The following is an 18,957-nucleotide window of genomic DNA, read 5'->3' on the forward strand; positions in this document are numbered from 1 at the left end:
CAGTGGTGTCATCGGGCAGTATTTTCTGGCATGTGATGAAAGGTGAGGGGCACTTCTTACGTCAGTGCAGCACCTCCCGGCTGGTGAAGGGCCTTAGAGTACAGCCCTCACATGAACCCCTTGGTGGTCCTTCCCAACAGCCCCTTTTACCTGTGAGGAAACTGGCTTAGGAGATGAGGTACCCACTAAGGTTGCCCAGTGGCAAGGAGAAGACCCAGACTTAAGAACGCAGGCCCAGCTCCCAGTCTCCTGCCCTTCCCACATCTGCTGAGGGTGGTGCGGCACCCAGGCCAAAGGTGTGACGCGGTGAGAAATGGGCTCTGTGTTTGGTGTCCAGATTTTAACTCTGTCCCACCTATTTGCTGTGTGATCTTCTGGAAGATAGTTAGCTTCTGAGCTTCATTGTCTTCTTTGGGAAAATGTAACCCTTGTTCTATACAACTAAATTTATATTTAAATTCATTTATTTGAAGTGCTCAGCACAGGTGAGGATGTGGGGGGAAAGGCCCACTCACACATCGTTGGTAAGACAGCAGATTAGTACAACCCCTCTGGAAAAGAGTAGGGAGATACCTCAACAAACTAGGAATAGAATCACCTTGCGACTCCGCTGTCCCACTCCCCATTCATCTCCCAAAGATCTAAAATCAGCATACTATAGTGATAGGGTGCACACAGATTTATTTTTTTTAAAGAGAGAGAGAGAGAGAATTTTTAATATTTATTTTTAGTTCTCGGCGGACACAACATCTTTGTTGGTATGTGGTGCTGAGGATCGAACCCAGCGCCCTGTGCATGCCAGGCGAGCGCGCTACCGCTTGAGCCACATCCCCAGCCCTGCACACAGATTTTTAAATGGTTCCAGGATGGGTCTGCAGTCTGATCACTTGCAGAGGAAGTAGGGAAGACAGAAGCACCTACCATGTGCCTTGCCATAGTAGGCCCTCAATAAAAACAGCCAGACTGATGAAGCACTCCCCTGCTGAGTGAGTGCCCCTGTCCCACACACAGTCAAATCCTGGTCTCTGGGCCATGTTCTGGCCTACAGTGTGTGGACAGGGCCACCAGCTGGTCAGTGGAGTTGAGGCCTGGAGTGGGGAGTGAAGGGCTGACGGGGGCTGTTCCCTGGCACCAGGGGGAATCAGCACAGTCCTAGGAGGGCTTGTCTGGCATGGGGGCATCTTTCTCTCAGACACTTAGACAGAAGCTCGAATCAGGCCTGACCACCATCCCTGTCTTTGTTGTTCACTGTGGACATCTCCTTTTAAGCAGCTAATACTCTGAGGTGTTAGGGGACATTGAGTAGGACCTTCTACAGGAAGAGTCAGCAGCCACCTTGTGGGGTTCAGATTTCTTCAGGGGTGTGGGGGCCAAGTCTGGTGCTTGGAGATGAGGGGCCCTATTCCATCTCTGGCTCCTCCTGCCTGGTGCACAGAACACCAGAGTCATCCCTGGCTGGGGTGACTTAGGGGCTAGGTCCCATCTGACGCACCACATGGCCACCTGGTTGAGCAGGGAGGACCTGGGTAGGGTAAGAGGAGGGCAGCCCCAGCAGAGCCTCCCTCCCTGCCAGGCGAGTGGGGCTCGGGCCCTCCCTCTGCCCTCTGCCCTGCCCAGCAGCCTGCTGGAGAATTCAGTGATGGCTCGCAGTTGTCATCCTGTTTAACATCCCCTTCCACTGTCACCAGAGGACCCAGGCCCAGGTGCATGAGTGGTTCTGCCCTCTGGCCTGGGCTGGACAGCTGGGCTCTCTTGGTGGTGGTTCTGGCCCCACAGCTGGGTGTGTGGAGGTGGGAAATGCCCTGGTTGGCTGCTCCTGCCATTCCTCGTGGCCTGAGTTTATTTGTGCAGTTGCATCAAGAGCTGAGTTTCGCATTTGGAGTCCTCGATTGTTTTGGGATCATGGATTCCTGGAGTAGCAAAAAAAAAAAAGATACTACAGTTCCCTCAGAGGAAACTTGGGTAAGCACCATCCTCTTCCCCAGTTTCCTCATCAATAAAAGGGTAATGGTGAAATGTCCCCTAGCCCCAGTGTCCTGGGGTTCCTGAGCTGGACAGTACCATGGGGACTCTTGTGTTCACTCCTTATGTCCAGGTCAGACCCACCGAAGCAGACCAGAGGTGCACGGGCCTATCTCCTTTCGTGACCTCTGCAGGCCTCTGGTTGAAGCAGCCTTCTTTCCAAGAGGCTGTTTGGTACCAAAGTAGCTCCTTTCCATCACACCTCAGCTGACTGCCACTGTTTTGTTGATATTGCTGTTGGGTTTGGGGTGTGTGTTTTGCTTCTACCCTGCAGAGAGAGTCCGGGTTCTGAAATTTTCCCTCTTGCCCTCTCTGTTTGTTGTTCCACGTGTGGGTGGAGAAGAAAGGACCTTTGGTGGGCAGCCCACGTTCTGGGTCGCTTATTGGCTCTGCTGATTGGGGGTGGTCCAGGTGGGTTTTCACGAGCCCCTCGGTGTTGTCAGGCAGGGAAGGAATGGGCAGTGTGGGCACAGACACCTTGAGGTATCTTTCCCAGGTAAAAAGAGCATTAGAAAGTGAGGAAACTCGTTGTCTAATGAACCCATATTTTCAAATGAGATGACCAGAGGTTGGCCTGTCGGTGGGCAGTGTGGCCAGAGTGGGGACCATAAACACCATCTCCTGGCGAGGGCCTAGGGCTCCTCGTCTGCTCTGAGATGTGGCCCCATGTGTCTGCAAGCTTTCTCGGAGGTAGATCCAATGCTGATGGAAATCTCCAGTGGGTAAATAGCCGCTGAGTAGACCATCACAAGGCCCTTTATCTACGGTCCACCCGCAACCTTAGCCTCAGATGACTCGGGGTCTCTGGCATGGCAAGTGACATGGCAGAGCCTCCTCATCAGAGGCACTTTGACTTCCTGCACTTGCCTGCTGGCCCCGTTAGTCTAACTGGCGTCTGCGGCTGTCATTGCCCTGCTGTTTTTAATGGCACCCCTCAAGATGGGCTGATTGTTTAAAGAACATTTCTGGTGTTGGGCCTCCGGCTGTGACGTCTGTCTGTGGGTCCCTTTGTCAACAGGATTGACTTTTTAAAGTGTTTTTGCTAGTGCGTTATAATTATACCTACATCATAGCGGGGTTCGCTGTGGCATAGTCACATATGCACGTATCTTACTTTGTTCCAATTGATTTCCCAGGACTTTCCTTCTCCCTTCTCTGCTCTTTCCCCCAAGCATGACTTCTCACTGGGCCTCAGAAGGCTGGGGGGCAGCCTGGGGTTTTATTTCCTCCACTTTCTGAGACACTGTGGCGTTCAGCTGGTGATGGATGCAGGGAGGAATGATTCCCTTGCCATTACCTCCCTCACACACGAGATCTGCCGGCCCCACCTCCATCCAGGGGTAAGTTGGGTCTCCTGGCCTGGCCAGGCAGGAAGGCCACCAAGACAGACTTTCCTTAATCATACTAGGCCTTGGTGCTAAATGAAGGGGACTGTAGGGACTTCAGGACTCCGAGGAAGGAGTATGGAGAGAGGTCATTGGGGGCAGAAAGAGCCATAGAACAGGGCTGCAGTGGGCTACTGGTGTCCCGTGCCTCTGCTGGAATGGGGTGGACTGGTGCAGGACAGAGTTGTAAGTGTCCAGGACCCCCAGGGAGGGAATGTCCCTGGAAGCCTTCCTGTGCTCCTGACTGTGGCTGCTTCGGGTTCTGGCTTTGAGAGCGAGCTCTTGGTGGATGAGGCCCGCTGAAGCAGGAGGGCTCTTGCCACCCTGAGGTTGTACGCCTGTGGTGGCCTGTCTGAAGGCCTCTTTCTTGTTCATGTGGCATTCCCGACTTCCTGGCCATGGGGGTTCTTGGCTGTAGGTGAAATTGCCCCCAATGAACCAGAACCCTTTGTTCAGGTACAATGGGATGTCTGTGCTCAGACAGAAAGGAATGCTAATGGCTTCTTAACTGTCCCAGGCACCAGTGCCTGGAAGATACAGGACGCACATTCTTTACCATCCTATCAGATAGAAACTGCTTCTGTAGGCTTGCAGAGCTTTGGCCCAGCCTGAGTCCGTGTTTGTGGAACATTTGCCATGGCATCCTTGTCCTTAAGCAGGGGAGCTATTTGACTCCATGGCCCCCAGCTCCACTTCCCCCGGAAATGTGGTCACATCCCTCCCTCACTTCCAGCTCCCCGACCCTTACCCCTCTGTGGCAGCACTGGAAGTTTTGAGAAGCCCAAAGGCTTTGGCTCTTTTCAATGTAGGAAACAAGGGCTGGGGATGTGGCTCAGTGGTAGAGCGCTTCCCTAGCATGCATGGGGCTCTGGGCTTGAACAAAACAACAGCAAACATGGAGAGGTGTGGGAAATGTGGTTAAGACCAAGATGTGGGGTGCGGGGTGCTCCGTTTCCAGCTGGGTCACGTGGACTTTGTTAGGAGTGTGGTGAGATAGCAGCTGAGGGAGCCCTGGCCCCCAGCCAGGCACCACCTCTCAGCGTAGCTTCGCATGTTGTGTAGCACTTGGGACACTGGTGTTATCTGCCTGGCCAGTGACTCATAAGGAAGTCAGAACTGCAATGAACACAAAACCTCGTTCGCCCTCTTCACCTCTTCCCCACGCTGCTCTCCCCCGGGCTCCCCTAGTCACAAATGCCTGTCTAACATTTTCTCTGAAGTCTTTGGAAACTTTACTTGAACCAGGCAGCCAGTGAGCATCATTGCCTGGTTCCATTTGTCTTACCCTGAAAGTCTGTGAGAATCTTCTCCAGGGAAGAAAAAAGAAGAAAGAAAATCCCGCCTCCAAGCGTGCAGACTGCCACAGGAAGTGATTCATGGGGCCAGACATGCGAACCTGGTGCAGGAGGTGGGAGGCTGGGACCCGGGGCTGGGAAGAAAGCGCAGAGAGGAGACTCAGCCCTTCAAGGTTTCTGCTTGGTGAAAGAAAGTGAAAAACAGAATGACTAAGAGCCCTGTAATAAGAATTGTTTGTTTTATGAAGTGAGCTAATATTGAAGGCCGTTGGCAGATAAGACTTGAGAAATTGCCATTGTCAGGGGAGGTGACTTTTGGTGACCTGCCCTTCTTTTTTTTTAAAATTTTTATTCTAATTTGTTATATATGACAGCGGAATGCATTACAATTCATATTACACATAGAGAGCACATTTTTTTCATATCTCTGGTTGTATACACAGTATATTCACACCATTTGTGTCTTCATACATGTACTTAGGGTAATGATGTCCATCTCATCCCACCATTTTTTTTAACCCCCTGCCCCCTCCCTTCCCTTCCTTCCCCTTTACCCTATCTAGAGTTTGTCTAATCTTCCCATGCTCCCCCTCCCAACCCCACTATGAATCAGCCTCCTTATATCAGAGAAAACATTCAGCATTTGGTTTTTTGGGATTGGCTAACTTCACTAAGCATTATATTCTCCATCTCCATCCATTTACCTGCAAATGCCATGATTTTATTCTTTTATGCTGAATAATATTCCATTGTGTATATACGCCACATTTTCTTTATCCATTCATCTACTGAAGGGTATCTAGGTTGGTTCCACAGTTTAGCTATTATGAATTGTGCTACAATAAACATTTATGTGGCTGTGTCCTTGTAATATGCTGTTTTTAAGTCCTTTGGGTATAGGATAGCTGGGTCCAAAGGTGGTTCCATTCCCGGTTTTCCAAGGAATCTCCAAACTGCTTTCCATATTGGCTGCACCATTTTGCAGTCCCATCATGAATGTATGAGTGTACCTTTTCCCCCACATCCTCGCCAACACTTATTGTTGTTTGTATTAATAGATGCCATTCTGACTGGAGTGAGATGAAATCTTAGAGTAGTTTTGATTTGCATTTCTCTAATTGCTAGAGATGTTGAACATTTTTTTATATATTTATTGATTAATTGTATATCACCTTCTAAGAAGTGTCTCTTTAGTTCCTTGTACTTTTATTGGTTGGTTTATTTGTTTTTTTTTTTTTTGGTGTTTAGATTTTTGAGTTCTTCATATATCCTAGAGATTAGTGCTCTATCTGACATGCATGTGGTAAAAATTTGTTCCCAAATTGTAGGCTCTCTATTCACCTCACACTGATTGTTTCTTTTGCTGAGAAGAAGCTTTTTAGTTTGAATCCATCCCATTTATTTATTCTTGGTTTTAATTCTTGTGCCTCAGGAGTCTTATTAAGAAAGTTGGGGCCTGATCCAATATGATGAAGATTAGAGCCTACTTTTTCTTCTATTAGATGCAGAGTCTCTGGTTTAATTCCTAGGTCCTTGATCTACTTTGAGTTGAGTTTTGTGCATGGTGAGAAATAGAGGTTTAATTTCATTTTGTTGCATATGGATTTCCAATTTTCCCAGCACCATTTGTTGAAGAGGCTATCTTTTCTCCAATGTATGTTTTTAGGCACCTTTGATTATTATAAGGTAACTGTAATTATGTGAGTCAGTCTCTGTGTCCTATATTCTGTACCATTGGTCTACTAGTCTATTTTGGTGCCAATACCATGCTGTTTTTGTTACTGTTGCTCTATAGTGTAGTTTAAGGTCTGGTATAGTGATGCCACCTGCTTCACTCTTCTTGCTAAGGATTGCTTTAGCTATTCTGGGTCTCTTGTTTTTCCAGATGAATTTCATGATTGCTTTTTCTATTTCTCTGAGGAATATCATTGGGATTTTGATTGGAATTCCATTAAATCTGTATAATGCTTTTGGTAGTATGGTCATTTTGACAATATTAATTCTGCCTATCTAAGAACAAGGGAGATCTTTCCATCTTCTAAGGTCTTCTTTAATTTCTTTCTTTAGCATTCTGTAGTTTTTGTTGTAGAGAGCTTTCACCTCTTTCATTAAGTTGATTCCCAAGTGTGGTTTTTTTTTTTTTTTGATGCTATTATATATGGGGCAGTTTTCCTCATTTTCCTTTCAGAAGATGTGTCACTGATATACAGAAATGCCTTTGGTTTATGGGTGTTGATTTTGTACCCTGCTACTTTGCTTAATTCATTTACCAGTTCTGGAAGTTTTCTGGTAGAATTTTTTGGGTCTTCTAGGTATAGAATCATATTATTGACAAATAGTGTTAATTTGAGTTTTTCTTTACCTAACTATATCCCTTTAATTTCTTTTGACTGTCTAATTGCTCTGGCCAGTGTTTCAAGAACTATGTTAAATAGAAGTGGTGAAAGAGCTGCCCTTATTCTTTTTCAGAGAGCAAAGATATTTCTCCAGATTCAGACCTGCATCAGTGGGAGGCGGAGCCGGGCATTTCCCTCCGGGCCTGGCTGCTCTCCCCTCTTCAGAGACAAGGTTCCAAGTTAGGTCTCCCCAACCCCTTCTTCCTCTCTCTTTTTTTTTTTTTTTTTTTTTTTTACCTTTTCCTCAGACCTTTGAGGCTGATAAATGTCTTTACCTGGATGCTCACTGTTGTCCCAAAGGGAGTGTCGCGTGATCACAGGAAGGATCCTTTCATCCTATGGGCTCAGCCTGGCATTTTATTTTCTTCTCCCTCAAATTGACAATGCACACAAACCCGTTTCCCAAATGCAGTTTAGAAGCAAAGTCTCCAAGTGTTGGCCTGTGAGCAGCTCTGCTGCAAAAAGGGAGCCCCCGTCACAGTAGAACCAGAAGAGGTGTCCGGACACGCTGGCTTGGTGACTCCATTTCTGACTCCCTGTGCTGGTGAGGTCAGCTTTGCTCACGGGGGTTGTATTTAGAGCTGGGGTGAAGTGTGCTTTTGCCTTAAGCCATCAGAAGGTGGCCAAGGGCTGTGCGTGTCCCAAACATCCCACAGGTGATCTCTGAAAAAAACAAACCATCTTTGGGCTTAGTCCTACTCCAAGTGAATGTGAGCAGCCAAGTTTTCCAGCAGAGTAAAAAATCCAGAAGGTTCTGTGCAGCCTAGCAGCCATCCAGGCAGTGAGTGGAGAACAGTGTAGATCTTTGCAGCATTCTCTGTTGGCGACTTGAAAGTTCTGTGGTCCTGCCAGCACTGGAGAAGGAGCGATCCCCCTCGGTTTGGTGCTGGAGGGGTGGACTGCGTGAAAACTAGAAGGGTCTCAAGTGAGACCCTATACCCCTCCTCCGCGATGTCACCTCCTCCTTTGCACGAGGAAGGGAGGGTACAGGATAATTATCTTGTCAGAGCTGAAGGGGATCCTCTGCCCATCCAAACATACTGTTTTGCAGTCGTAGAGAACTGGGTTTGGAGTGTAATACCCAGGTTGAAGGCCAGGCGCTGTGACTTGCTTTCCATGGTGACTTTGGGCAAGTCACCTAAGCCCACAAAACATTTCTTCTGTGAAATGGGAGTAATCCCCCTCTGCCCCAGCTCTCAGAGTCCCTGTATCCAGGGAGGTAAGGCCGAGGCGCGCTGGGCTCTCATATCTGCCCAGAGCTCTGCTCTGCTTCTGCTGCCCTCCACCAGGGTCCCCTGGGAGATTCCTTAAGCCTGGGCTCTCAAGTGGGGAGGGTGCAGACAGCCTGCCCCCAGGGGACCTGGCAAAGTCTGGAGACATTTTCACTTGTCACAGCTGGAGGTGGGGGTGCCGCTGCACATCCTGCAGTGCTGGGCAGCAGCCTCTGCTCCCCACCAAGGATGGTCTGGCCCAGACCTCAGCAGGGCCGGCCTGGAGAACTGGGCCTCTCCTTACTCATGGCCCCAGGAGGGAAAGTTCTCGGTGCCCATGTGCTTTACAGATGACTAGGGTCAAGCTGAACTTTCTCCATTAATCAGCTTCCTCCTTTACCCAAGAGCTCACACTCTGAGCTTCCCTGGGGCCCTAGGGAGGGGAGAAGCCCTGAGTCAGATGACCCCGTGTTTCCAGGCAGGGTCCTGCCAGGGCAAGGCAAGGACTGCCTGGGCTTTCTCCTCCCGGGGTCTGTCTGCCCTGTAGGCTCCTGCCGATCTCTAAGGAGTCCACTCGGTGCCCATCTTCCTGGGGCCCTGGGAGGGCCTGAGCACACTGCTCCAGAGAAGGGTGTGGGGGGGTGCAGCAGAGAGCAGCTGCCGTCTGCAGGGCAGTGCACCCCCTTCCAGCCTGACATTTTATTTGGTTTCCCCCAGACTGGCAGCAATCCTGGATATTGTTCGTTTTCAAGTACAGATGGAAATTGGGTTGTTTTGGGGGGAAGCTTCTTGGTGAGTGGTACCAAGGGTCATGCAATTCTGTTTGGAGCTCTTCGCTGGCTGATCTGAACTGGAATATTTTAAAACATGCTTAGCATTCTTGCAAAACTGCGGAGAAAACTTTCGAAACTTGGGTAGAGAGTGGAGCACATGGTCAGTGGGTGGAATTTATAATGAAACCTCAGTTATCCAGAACCCACCCAACCATAAATCCTCACCTTTCTGTATTGTTTCTGTGTGACACCAAGAAGTGGCTGACATTGGAAATGGAGCTTAAGCAACCATCAAAACTTTCAAAATGTCTGGATGTAGAATACTCAGTGTATGGTCTGATTTTCATTTTTAACTATTTTTGTGGTGCTGGGTTAGGCCTAAGAACCTAGCACATGCTAGGTCAGTGTCCCACTACTGAGCTGCATCCCCAGCCCCCTGATTTGTTTTTGTTTATAATTCTTATTTTAATATAATTTCAAATCTCAGAAACTTGCTATTGTAGAACAAGGAATTACACTGCAGAGTCACCAATTGCTCAGTCCCTTTCCAGAAAATAAAAAAAAAATAATAAAAACAACCCAAGAATAATAATAGCATATATTATCCTGAAGGGTGAGGTCTTCAGGCAACTTATGATTTAGCACAATAAAGAAAAAAAATCTTATTTTAGCGCCCACCACTTAGCATAGTAGGAAACGGAAAGTGGACTCTTATCTGTTGACAGGTCTCATCTGCCATGGGGGTTTGTGTCACAGGCTGGTCACAGGTTGCCAGAAAGCTTCCTCCTTGGCTGCAGTGATTTGCTGGGTGACCTTGAGCAAGGTGCCAAATGAGTCAGGGTCTCAAACTTCCATCACAAAGTCTTCCATCGAGTCTCCTCAGGTGCCAGGGTTCTCTACACTGGTCTCGGGCAGCATAGAATTAGCCAGAGAACCACCTGACCAGGAGACATGGTTCTCTGAACATTGGGCCTCTGTGGTTTATCACCTGCAGCTGACTCAGCCTATAACTTCTGGCCTGGAACAAAGGATTGTTTGGGATATGACTGCTTCCTGGAGGGAATGGATTCTGGTGAACCCCAAATCAGGCACCCCTCTGGGCAGGCAGCATTTTCAGGACTCTCATGTTTGTTACCCTAGTAAGTAGCTGTCCCAGGGCTTTCCACTGCTGGAAGAAATTAGGCATGCTCTGATCCTGGCATATGCAAGGACAGCAGCAGGAGAGCTCAGGGTGAACCACTTGTAGCTCAAAGGCCAAATGGAACCAATGCGAGGGGCCAGTCACATCACCCGCAGAATTTTTTCTGCCTTCCTAGAAGGTCTAGTGAGCACTTAACCCAGCATTGAAGTTGCTCAATGCTTGCTTTTATTTTGAGCCACACAAAAAGGAAAGAAACAAAAATAAAACCCACAAATGATGAAAAACTCAAGACAAGGCGGGTATATAGATTCAGCTGCAGTTGAACAAAGCCAGGGAAAGTGGGGAAGCCTTATTGTCGTCAGAGGGAGAGAGAGGAGAGGAGTGTCGTCCACACTCAGGGCAGATGATGCTTCTCAGCTTTAGCAAGGATCAGCTGGGAAACACATGGAGAGATGCAGGTGGGTGTGTGACATTCATTGGCAAACCCACGATGAGAAAGAACCTTTCCTTCTTACTCTAAACAGTGTACTTTGAGGGGGGAGATGTAAAGATACAGAATTAATCAATATGAAATGAAGCCGAGCATGGTGGCGCACGCCTGTAATTCCAGCAGCTTGGGAGGCTGAGGCAGGAGCATCTCAGGTTCAAAGCCAGCTCAGCAACTTAGTGAGGCCCTGAGAAACTCAGCAAGACCCTGCCCCTAAATAAAATATTTAAAAGGGCTGGGAATGTGGCTCAGTGGTTAAGCACTCCTAGATTCAATCCCTAGCACCAAGAAAGAGAGGGGGATGGAATAGATGCCAGAGGTTTGGCTTCTGGGTTATTAACAAGCTACTTGGGCCACGTCAAAAATTAATGTTAAGCCCAACATGGTGGCACATGCCTGTAATCACAGTGACTTGGGAGGCAGAAGAAAAAGGATCCAAGTTAAAGACCAGCCTCAGCAACTTAATGAGATACTGTCTCAAAATAAATTTAAAAAGAACTGGGGATATGGCTCAGTGGGCCCTGGGTTCAATCCCCGGTAGCTACCCCCCTAAAAAAATTAACATTAGATGAGTATTTGAGATAAGTTCACATTTTATGCAAAAATGACACTGAAAGCTGATAGGTAAGGTGTTCTCCATAAACAAAAACTCAAGTCTTTCTGAACTGGTTAAGTCTTATCCTGGGGATGCAGTCAAAGGTAGGGAATGGGGGTGACCCATTTAAAGGTACACAGGCTGACTGTGTGAGTCCAAGGGCCAACTTCACTTTACCTTTTCTCTGGGGCTGCAGGAAGGTTGGTTAACCTCTCAGGTGCTCCATTTCTTAATTGGCATGTGAAGACAATGACTGTTAAGTTTATTGGGAAGATTTGTGGTACAGTCAGTGTATTAGTCAGCTAGTGTTGTGTAACAACCATGAAAAAATTGCAGCAGCTTAAAACAGTGATTGTGCTTATTCTTTCTTCTGCCACTCACTAGGCAAAACAAGTCAGTAGGTCAACATAAAATCAAAGACTGGGAAAACACACTAAGCCTCTGGTAGGAAGAGCAGCACAGCCACAGGCCAGAGGGTGTGGATGCAGAGAGGAGTGACTGGTTTACCCTACTGCAGTTATCATGTACCCAACATATGATCTCTACCATAGGTGCTATCATTACTGCTCAATAGGCAAGACAAAAAGAAAGTCTCTCTCTTCCTCTCTCCTTTCCCCCTCTCTGGAGTACAGGGGGACTCTACCATTGACCTACATCCCCAACCCTTTTTATTTTGAGGCTGGCCTTGAACTTGAGATCTTCTTGCCTCAGCCCCCTGGGTTGCTGCACCATTGTACCTGGCTAAAGCTTGTCTCTTTAAGAGTCTAAAAAGCTTAGTATTGAGAGAAAATGTGCATGTATATTAAAATACGTTTCATTGGAAAGACACTAGTGTTGACACTTTTACTTTATATCACTGGTTTGGCTCAAGTCACTGGCACTGTGCCCAGGCTATGGTAGGTGTTCAATAACTACCCGATGCCTGACAAGGAGTCGGTTTCCCTGTCTGTGCGGTGTGTGACAATAGAAGGCTCTCTTCATCCCACCCACCCCTCCCCCATTTTTTAGCACTGGTCTGGGTTTGAACCTGATCCTGCTTTGGGCAAGCTGTGGACCCCAGAGGGCCCCTTCAGTTCTGTGAACCAGACAGGATGAGGTCCTCTGGGGTGGCTGTTTTGTATTCTCGTGTGGTGGCAGTACCTGGCACATAGTTCAGGCTCTTGGTGTGTTTCTGGAACTTTTATGTTCTGCCCCCAACTCTGAGCCCCAGTCCTGTCCCCCAGATGGGGGTGCGGGGTGGCTGATCACAGCTCTGGGGACAGGAGTGGTATGTGGCTGCAGCTCTTCCCTGGGGAGCGCTCTGGCCGGCTGCACCTTCACCAGGGGCCCTGGGCTCTGGCATGTCCACATCCTTGGCTGTGGCTCCACCACCATTTTGGGACACTTTACGGGACCCACTTGGAGCCAATGGGAGGAAACCTAATTTCCTGCCACAGGAAATTGTTTGGCTAGCGAAGAATATATTTAAAGATTAAAACCTTCTGTCAGAAAAGCTTGAGGGAGTTGCTGGAGAAAGATGTTTGAGGGTCTCTTATTAGGAAGCCACTGGGTGTGGGAAGAGATGGAGGCTGTGACTAGCGGGGAGGCCCAAGGCCGCCTCCTGGGACTGTACTCTCAAAACTCCAGCAGCTGGTCTTGGACTGGCTTAGAGAAAGAGTGGGTCAGAAATAGACCCTTTTCTGCAACTAAGCATGTTTATGGTAACATTAGCTCAGAATTAAGACTCATTTATTGGACTTACTTAGTGGGCCCGGTGCCCTGTAAGGCTGGGAGGGTGTACTCCGGACACATCAGCTGTACTAAATCCAGCAGCTGGAACTCCCTATTCACTATTATTATCTTGCTGAGCATTGGTATGTATTTTGAGTGGGACCGGGAGGAAGAAGGAACAGCACCAGGGTTCTGGGCCCTGGCAGCCAGACTCCGAACCAAGAGGGGTTGTTACTGATGCAAAAGAAGGGAATGAGATGCCCTTCCTGTCATGAGAGTTTGATGGCTCAGAAGCAGGAGCATGGACCAGATGACTTCTAGAAAATCCCGCCAAGTCAGCCTGGTGGTCATGAGCTCAGGAGCAGGAGAATAAGATTGTGCCTGTGTCCTACATCAGGACCCAGCCTGAAGCCAGAGAGGCAGCCCTGGTGCAGACTGCTATGTGGCCTGGGATTTGAGCTTTGCCTCTTGGATGTCCGAGGGGTTCAGAGAGGGGCCTTACTGACCACACAGCATGGCAGTGGGGGTGCCGCCAAATAAAGGACACATAGGGGAGGCCTCTCTTCATGATCCTCCTAATTGTGCACTCAGATGGCCAGAGTGGGGAGGAAAATAGTATCTTTGAACACCTACTGTGTACCTTACTTTGTCAGGCGCCATTGTAGTAACGAGGCAGCAGCAGTTACTCAAAGTCACGAGGCAGTTGCTGCTGTGCATAGCCTCCTCACCCTGCCAACCGCTTTAAAGGGCTTTCTGCAAAGAGTATTGCTTAGCCCTCCTGCCAGTCCACTGAAAGTGAAGCCCTAAGACTCAGACAGCAGGTGATCTGCTCAGCTTCACGTAGACAGTGAGCGCAGCGGCTGTATTCAAATCCAGGTGTGGCCCTTGCCTTTTTAAAGAAATTGTGATATAATTTGCAAGTGAACTGCCCACATTTAAAATATACAGTTTGAAACAGATACAGTGGCGCATACCTGTAATCCCAGCGGCTCAGGAAGCTGAGGCAGGAGGATTGCAAGTTCAAAGCAACCCTCAGCAAGTTATCGAGGCCCTAAGCAACTTAGCGAGACCCTGTCTCAAAATAAAACATAGGGCTGGGGTTGTGGCTCAATGGCAGAACGCTTGCCTAACATGTGTGAGGCACTGGGTTCAATTCTCAGCATCGTGTCAATAAGTAAAATAAAGGTCCATTGATAACTAAACAAATTTAAATATATATATATAACATATATATTATATATATTTAAATATATATTATATATATATTTAAATATATATTATATATATATTTAAATATATATTATATATATATTTAAATATATATTATATTATAAAAGGGCTAGGGATGTGGCTCAGTGGTTAAGCACCCCTGAGTTCAATCCCTGGTACCAAAAAAGAAAAGAAAAAAATACGCACACACATAATTTGATAAATTGACATGTATATACCTATACAACTACCACTTTGGTCCTTCATCCCTCCCTCCCCTGCACACGCCCTCTCCCCTGCCTGGGCAACTGCCAATCTGCTTTCTGTCACTGTGGAACAGTTTGAATTTTTGCTTTACTTTAAATTACTCTATAATTTTACATAAACAGAATCGTGCCTGGCTTCTTTTCAGTCAGCACAATCAGTTTTGGATCCATGCACAGTGTCACATGTATCAACGGTCCTTTCTTGATTGCCGAGGGGTGTGCCTTTGTGTTGACCCCATCGGATGCCAGTCCTTGGACATGCGCTTTCAGTTCTCTTGGGTAAATGCTGAGGACTGGGGGCATCTTAGGGTGCGTTTACATTTTGACTCCTGAACTGTTTTCCCCACTAACCGTCTCTCTACCCCACCATTGAGGTTCTGGAGTTCCCGCTGCTCCACCTCCTCACCAACAGGTGGCATAAACAATCCTTTTAATTTCAGGTATTCTGATAATGGTGTGGTAGCTCATTGCAGCTTTAATTTGCACTTCTCTAATGACTAATGATACAGAACATCTTTTCATGTGCGTATTTGGTAGCTTTTTTTGTATAGCATCTTTTAAAAATCATTTGCTGCTTATTTTAAAATTGGTTTCTTTTGAGTTTTTGGAGCTCTTTATTCTGGAAACAGGTCCTTTATCAGATACTTGCTTTGCAAATATTTTCTCCCAGTTGGCTGCCCATCTTTTTTATTCTCTTAATAGTATAGTGTCTTTCAAAGATCAGAGGCTTAAATTTTGATGAAGTCCAACATCTCAGCTTTCTTTTTGATGGATTGTGCTTTTGATGCAGTACTGGAAATATTTGTCTGTTCCAAAGTTTTGTAATTTTCAGCTTTCCACTGTGGCCCTCTTCTATTACATTTTGGATGAATTCAAGGTATAGGTTGGCATTCGCTCTTCTTGTCTGTGGATACCCACTTGTTTTACCACTATTTGCTGAAGTAACCATCTTTTTTTCACTCACTTAGCTCTTGGAAATCACTTGTCTGTGTATGTGTGACCGTTTGTGGACTCTGTCTGGTTCCACTGGTCTGTTTGTCCGTCTCCATACTATTTTCTACACTGCCTTGATGACCATAGCTCCCTGGCTTGCTAAAAATGTAATTATCATCAGAATAATTCATGCATCATTATTTTTAAAGAAAGGTGGCTGCCTCCTTCCAGCACCCACATGGGGGCTCCCTCTGACCTCGTTCTTCTCTCCCGCTGGCCTGAGCTCTTCTCCAGGGGCGCTCCATGCAGAGGGGACTACAACACCCAGCTGGCCCTTTGTTGGAGCTTTTGTCAAACCCTGAAGAGCAAATGTGGCCACTTCCTTAATCTGTGGGCATTTGGTGGCTTTGCAAGAGAGTGAGAATGGCTGACTAATTCTCTGTCCCCTCTCACCACTTCCTACTCTCCCTTTCTTTCTCGGTCACCCCCTTGTCCAGAGCAAGGTGGAGAGAGGCTCTTGGGAGGTTTGTGCTGGTTGGTGCTTTGCAGAGCATCTGTAAATGGACACTGAGCTTCGCTGAGGTCAGGGCAGTGGGAGAACGTCTCCATTTTGCAGACAAGGCAACTGAAGGCCCTAGAAACATTATGCCTTGCCCGGAGTCTTGCAGCAGGGAAAGTGGAAACACATCTTGACCCCAGGCCTTATGACTCCACATCTGGCAGTCTTCCCGCTGTACCTTAGGGGCAAGTCTCAGGCTGTCCTCTCTTGTTCTGCCTGGTAATTACTGTTTTCAGCTGTAGGGGTTCCTTGGTCTGGGCCCCACAGGAGGGAGGTAATTACATACTTCCAGATGCCTCCAGATGCCCTTACTCAGCAGCTCCTGGTTTGTCCCTGTGGCCAAGCCCAGTGCTGACCTTTGCCTGTCCCTCACCATTCGTAGGCCAAGGCTTAGACTTTGATTGATTCCCTCTGTTTTTCTCTGGATGGGGCCTCTGGTTGTACCTGGCGAGCCCCTCCTTCAGAGTGCCCATAAATTCTGTTTATTCAGACTGATGGGTATCCTCTGTTCTAAGGGGACAGCTAGCACTTGTCTTTCTGCCAGCCTGGCCCGGCTATGAGAAAAATCGTTCCCTGAATGATGGAGTCCTACGATGCTCTTCTTGAGGAAAGGGCAGCACTGCCCCTTGGTAGGGTGCCTCTTAACTCAGGAGCACCCACTTCTAAGCTCCCTACTCCAACCTTCAACCCCACCTGATTGGTCACTCTCAGCCAGAATTATCACAGGACCTGCCCCCAGCATAGTCCCCGTGAGCATCCTTGAGACTACTTAGCTGCTTTTACTAAAAAGGCAGACTCCCTGTCACAGCCCCCAGGCCCTGTGGAACCAACTCTGCCTGCCACCTTGGCCTTGTCTTATACCCAGCCCTCTTCCTTGCTCCTCTAGCCTGCAACAGGGCCAGAGGAGTGACCTTTTTGGAGCAGGCTTCAGTGCATCTTTTCCAAGAGGAGGCCCGGCTCTCCTGGGAGCTCACCCTGGCCCTGGGGGGCAAGGCCAGCTCTGCTGGCTGTGGCGGCCCTGCGTCTTCCTGGTGGGCCGCCTGCTTCTTCTAGGATCCCTTCCAGCACAGCCCGGCTCTGATCTCCTGGACTTCTGGGCCCAGAGGAAGGCGGGGAGGGTGTCATGCTGAGCGTCTGCCAACCCAGGGCTGGAGCTGAGGGGGCTGGGCTCTGGAGAAGGCCAGCCAAACCCACTCAGCTGTCTCTTTCTGCCCTTCCCCATGCCGGCAGGTCTTTGGATGGCCGGCTGCAGGTGTCCCATCGGAAGGGGCTCCCCCATGTCATCTACTGCCGCCTGTGGCGATGGCCTGACCTGCACAGCCACCATGAGCTGCGGGCCATGGAGCTGTGTGAATTCGCCTTCAACATGAAGAAGGACGAGGTCTGCGTGAACCCCTACCACTACCAGAGGGTAGAGACGCCAGGTATGGCCCCTGGGCTGCCCAGCAGGGTCCCCAGGGAGGGTGTGTGGCGTGCCTGGGGCTCAGGGGCTTTGGTGCCAGCCCTGCCTGGGTGCTGAGTGGCCTTGCTCTGTCTCCTTTGGACAGTTCTACCTCCTGTGCTGGTGCCACGGCACACAGAGATCCCGGCCGAGTTCCCCCCGCTGGACGACTACAGCCATTCCATCCCTGAGAATACCAACTTCCCCGCCGGCATCGAGCCCCAGAGCAATATTCCAGGTATTCATAGGGGTGGGGGCAGGCTGGGGAGGCAGGGTGGCCCCAGGCCTGCTCTGTCCCCGCCCCCAACTCCCTGTCCTCCTCTATCTGTGCAAAACGCAGGCCCTGGGCCCCGACTCAGACCCGCATCCCTGCTGGGAGAGGACCTGTGGCCTCAGCTCCCCGCTGGCTAATGATGCTTTTCTTGGCACGAGGGGCAGCGTGACCCTTCCGCCCAGCCTCAGTGCACTCATTTATTTTGGAAGCAGAAATAGCAGCACTGTGTTTCTCGGCCGCCCTCACGCAGGTCCGTAGGCCAGGGCTGGCGTGCAGGCAGGGGGGACTGCGGAGCAGGGGAGCCCAGGGCCCTGGAAGTAGCCTGGGCTTCAGACCTGGGAAGGGTTAGAGCCTGGGTGGGAGCTGAGGCTGAGTTGGAGTTTTTACTCTGCCTGCTGGGAGAAAAGGGCTCCCCTGTCAAAGAATGCAAATGTTTTGAGAAGCCCCTCATTGACATGCAAATAATGTGTGAATCACCAGCACTCCTGGTGTCCTGGGGAATTGTACTTGGCCACCCTTGGGCCAGCCACAGCGACTTTTGCTTGCTGGGGCAGTCATCCAGCTGCGCTCCTTTTAGAGAGGTCTAATTTGGATGTGGCTCTCACTCTGGCTTAGCTCACTGGCTGAGCGTGGCCCAGCCTGTGTGCTCGGGTCAGAGCGGGTGGGAGAGGCCCCCTATCCAGCCCTTTCAGATCCTTGCAGGTAGCTCTGGTCTGGGGGTAAGTCTCCTTCCTGGGATGGCAGACCTTGGAGGCTAAAGCAGGGTCTGGAGGAGTGTGAGAGAAATGGAGAGCACAGTCTCCGCCACTGTCGAACTGCAGCCTCCCTGGGGCGCTGGGCCACATCCCTAGAGACAACAAATACGGACAGCAGCGGACAGCAGCGTCTGCAGGGGAAGATGCAGGGGCCAAGGGGCGGGCTTGAGGGCACAGCTCTCCAGAGGCCAGAGATGGGGGAGGCTGAAGCAAGTCCAGAAGCCTCCCCAGAGGGCGTGGGGTTAACCTGACCTTGAAGAACAGGCAGAAGTTAGTCTGGCAGCAGCTCTAGGAACAGGCATTTCAGGCTTGGGAGTTCGTAGGCATGCTGTGTCTGATCCAGACAGGCGGAGCAGGCAGAATCCAGGAGTGGCCACCTTCACTCCTAGGCCGTGTTCCTCCAGCACCCCATTCTGGGTAGCAACGTGAACACTTGATGTATTTGCAAATGGTGTACCAGGGCCAAGCTGTGCAAACCATTTAATGGGCCACCTACCTTCTGATT

General features: G+C 49.2%; 1 protein-coding gene and 1 long non-coding RNA gene across 8 annotated transcripts in view; one reads left to right on the forward strand and one right to left on the reverse strand.

Annotated features, from left to right (window-relative positions):
- Window positions 1–18,957, forward strand: part of Smad3 (SMAD family member 3) — a 142,699-nt gene that overhangs the window by 69,134 nt on the left and 54,608 nt on the right. For 5 of the 7 annotated variants that reach the window (XR_003302597.2, XR_003302596.2, XM_026408814.2 and 2 more), the window contains exons 2-3: window positions 17,213–17,406; window positions 17,530–17,661. Coding sequence is in view for 3 of the 7 variants with exons in the window: in XM_026408814.2 (XP_026264599.1) it covers window positions 17,213–17,406; window positions 17,530–17,661 (326 nt within the window). In the remaining 4 variants the exon portion in view is untranslated. Of the gene's footprint in view, window positions 1–17,212; window positions 17,407–17,529; window positions 17,662–18,319; window positions 18,417–18,957 lie in introns of those variants that run through there. The other 2 variants (XM_026408816.2, XM_026408817.2) reach the window with 2 other exon arrangements.
- LOC113196742 (uncharacterized) lies at window positions 798–18,953 on the reverse strand. Its single transcript, XR_003302599.2, has 3 exons — window positions 18,705–18,953; window positions 4,693–4,879; window positions 798–1,910 (listed from the first exon to the last, which is right to left on the reverse strand). It is a non-coding gene; the product is annotated as an uncharacterized LOC113196742 (long non-coding RNA).

The sequence above is a fragment of the Urocitellus parryii genome, chromosome 6, assembly GCF_045843805.1.
Source record: "Urocitellus parryii isolate mUroPar1 chromosome 6, mUroPar1.hap1, whole genome shotgun sequence".
Taxonomy (NCBI): Eukaryota; Metazoa; Chordata; class Mammalia; order Rodentia; family Sciuridae; genus Urocitellus; species Urocitellus parryii.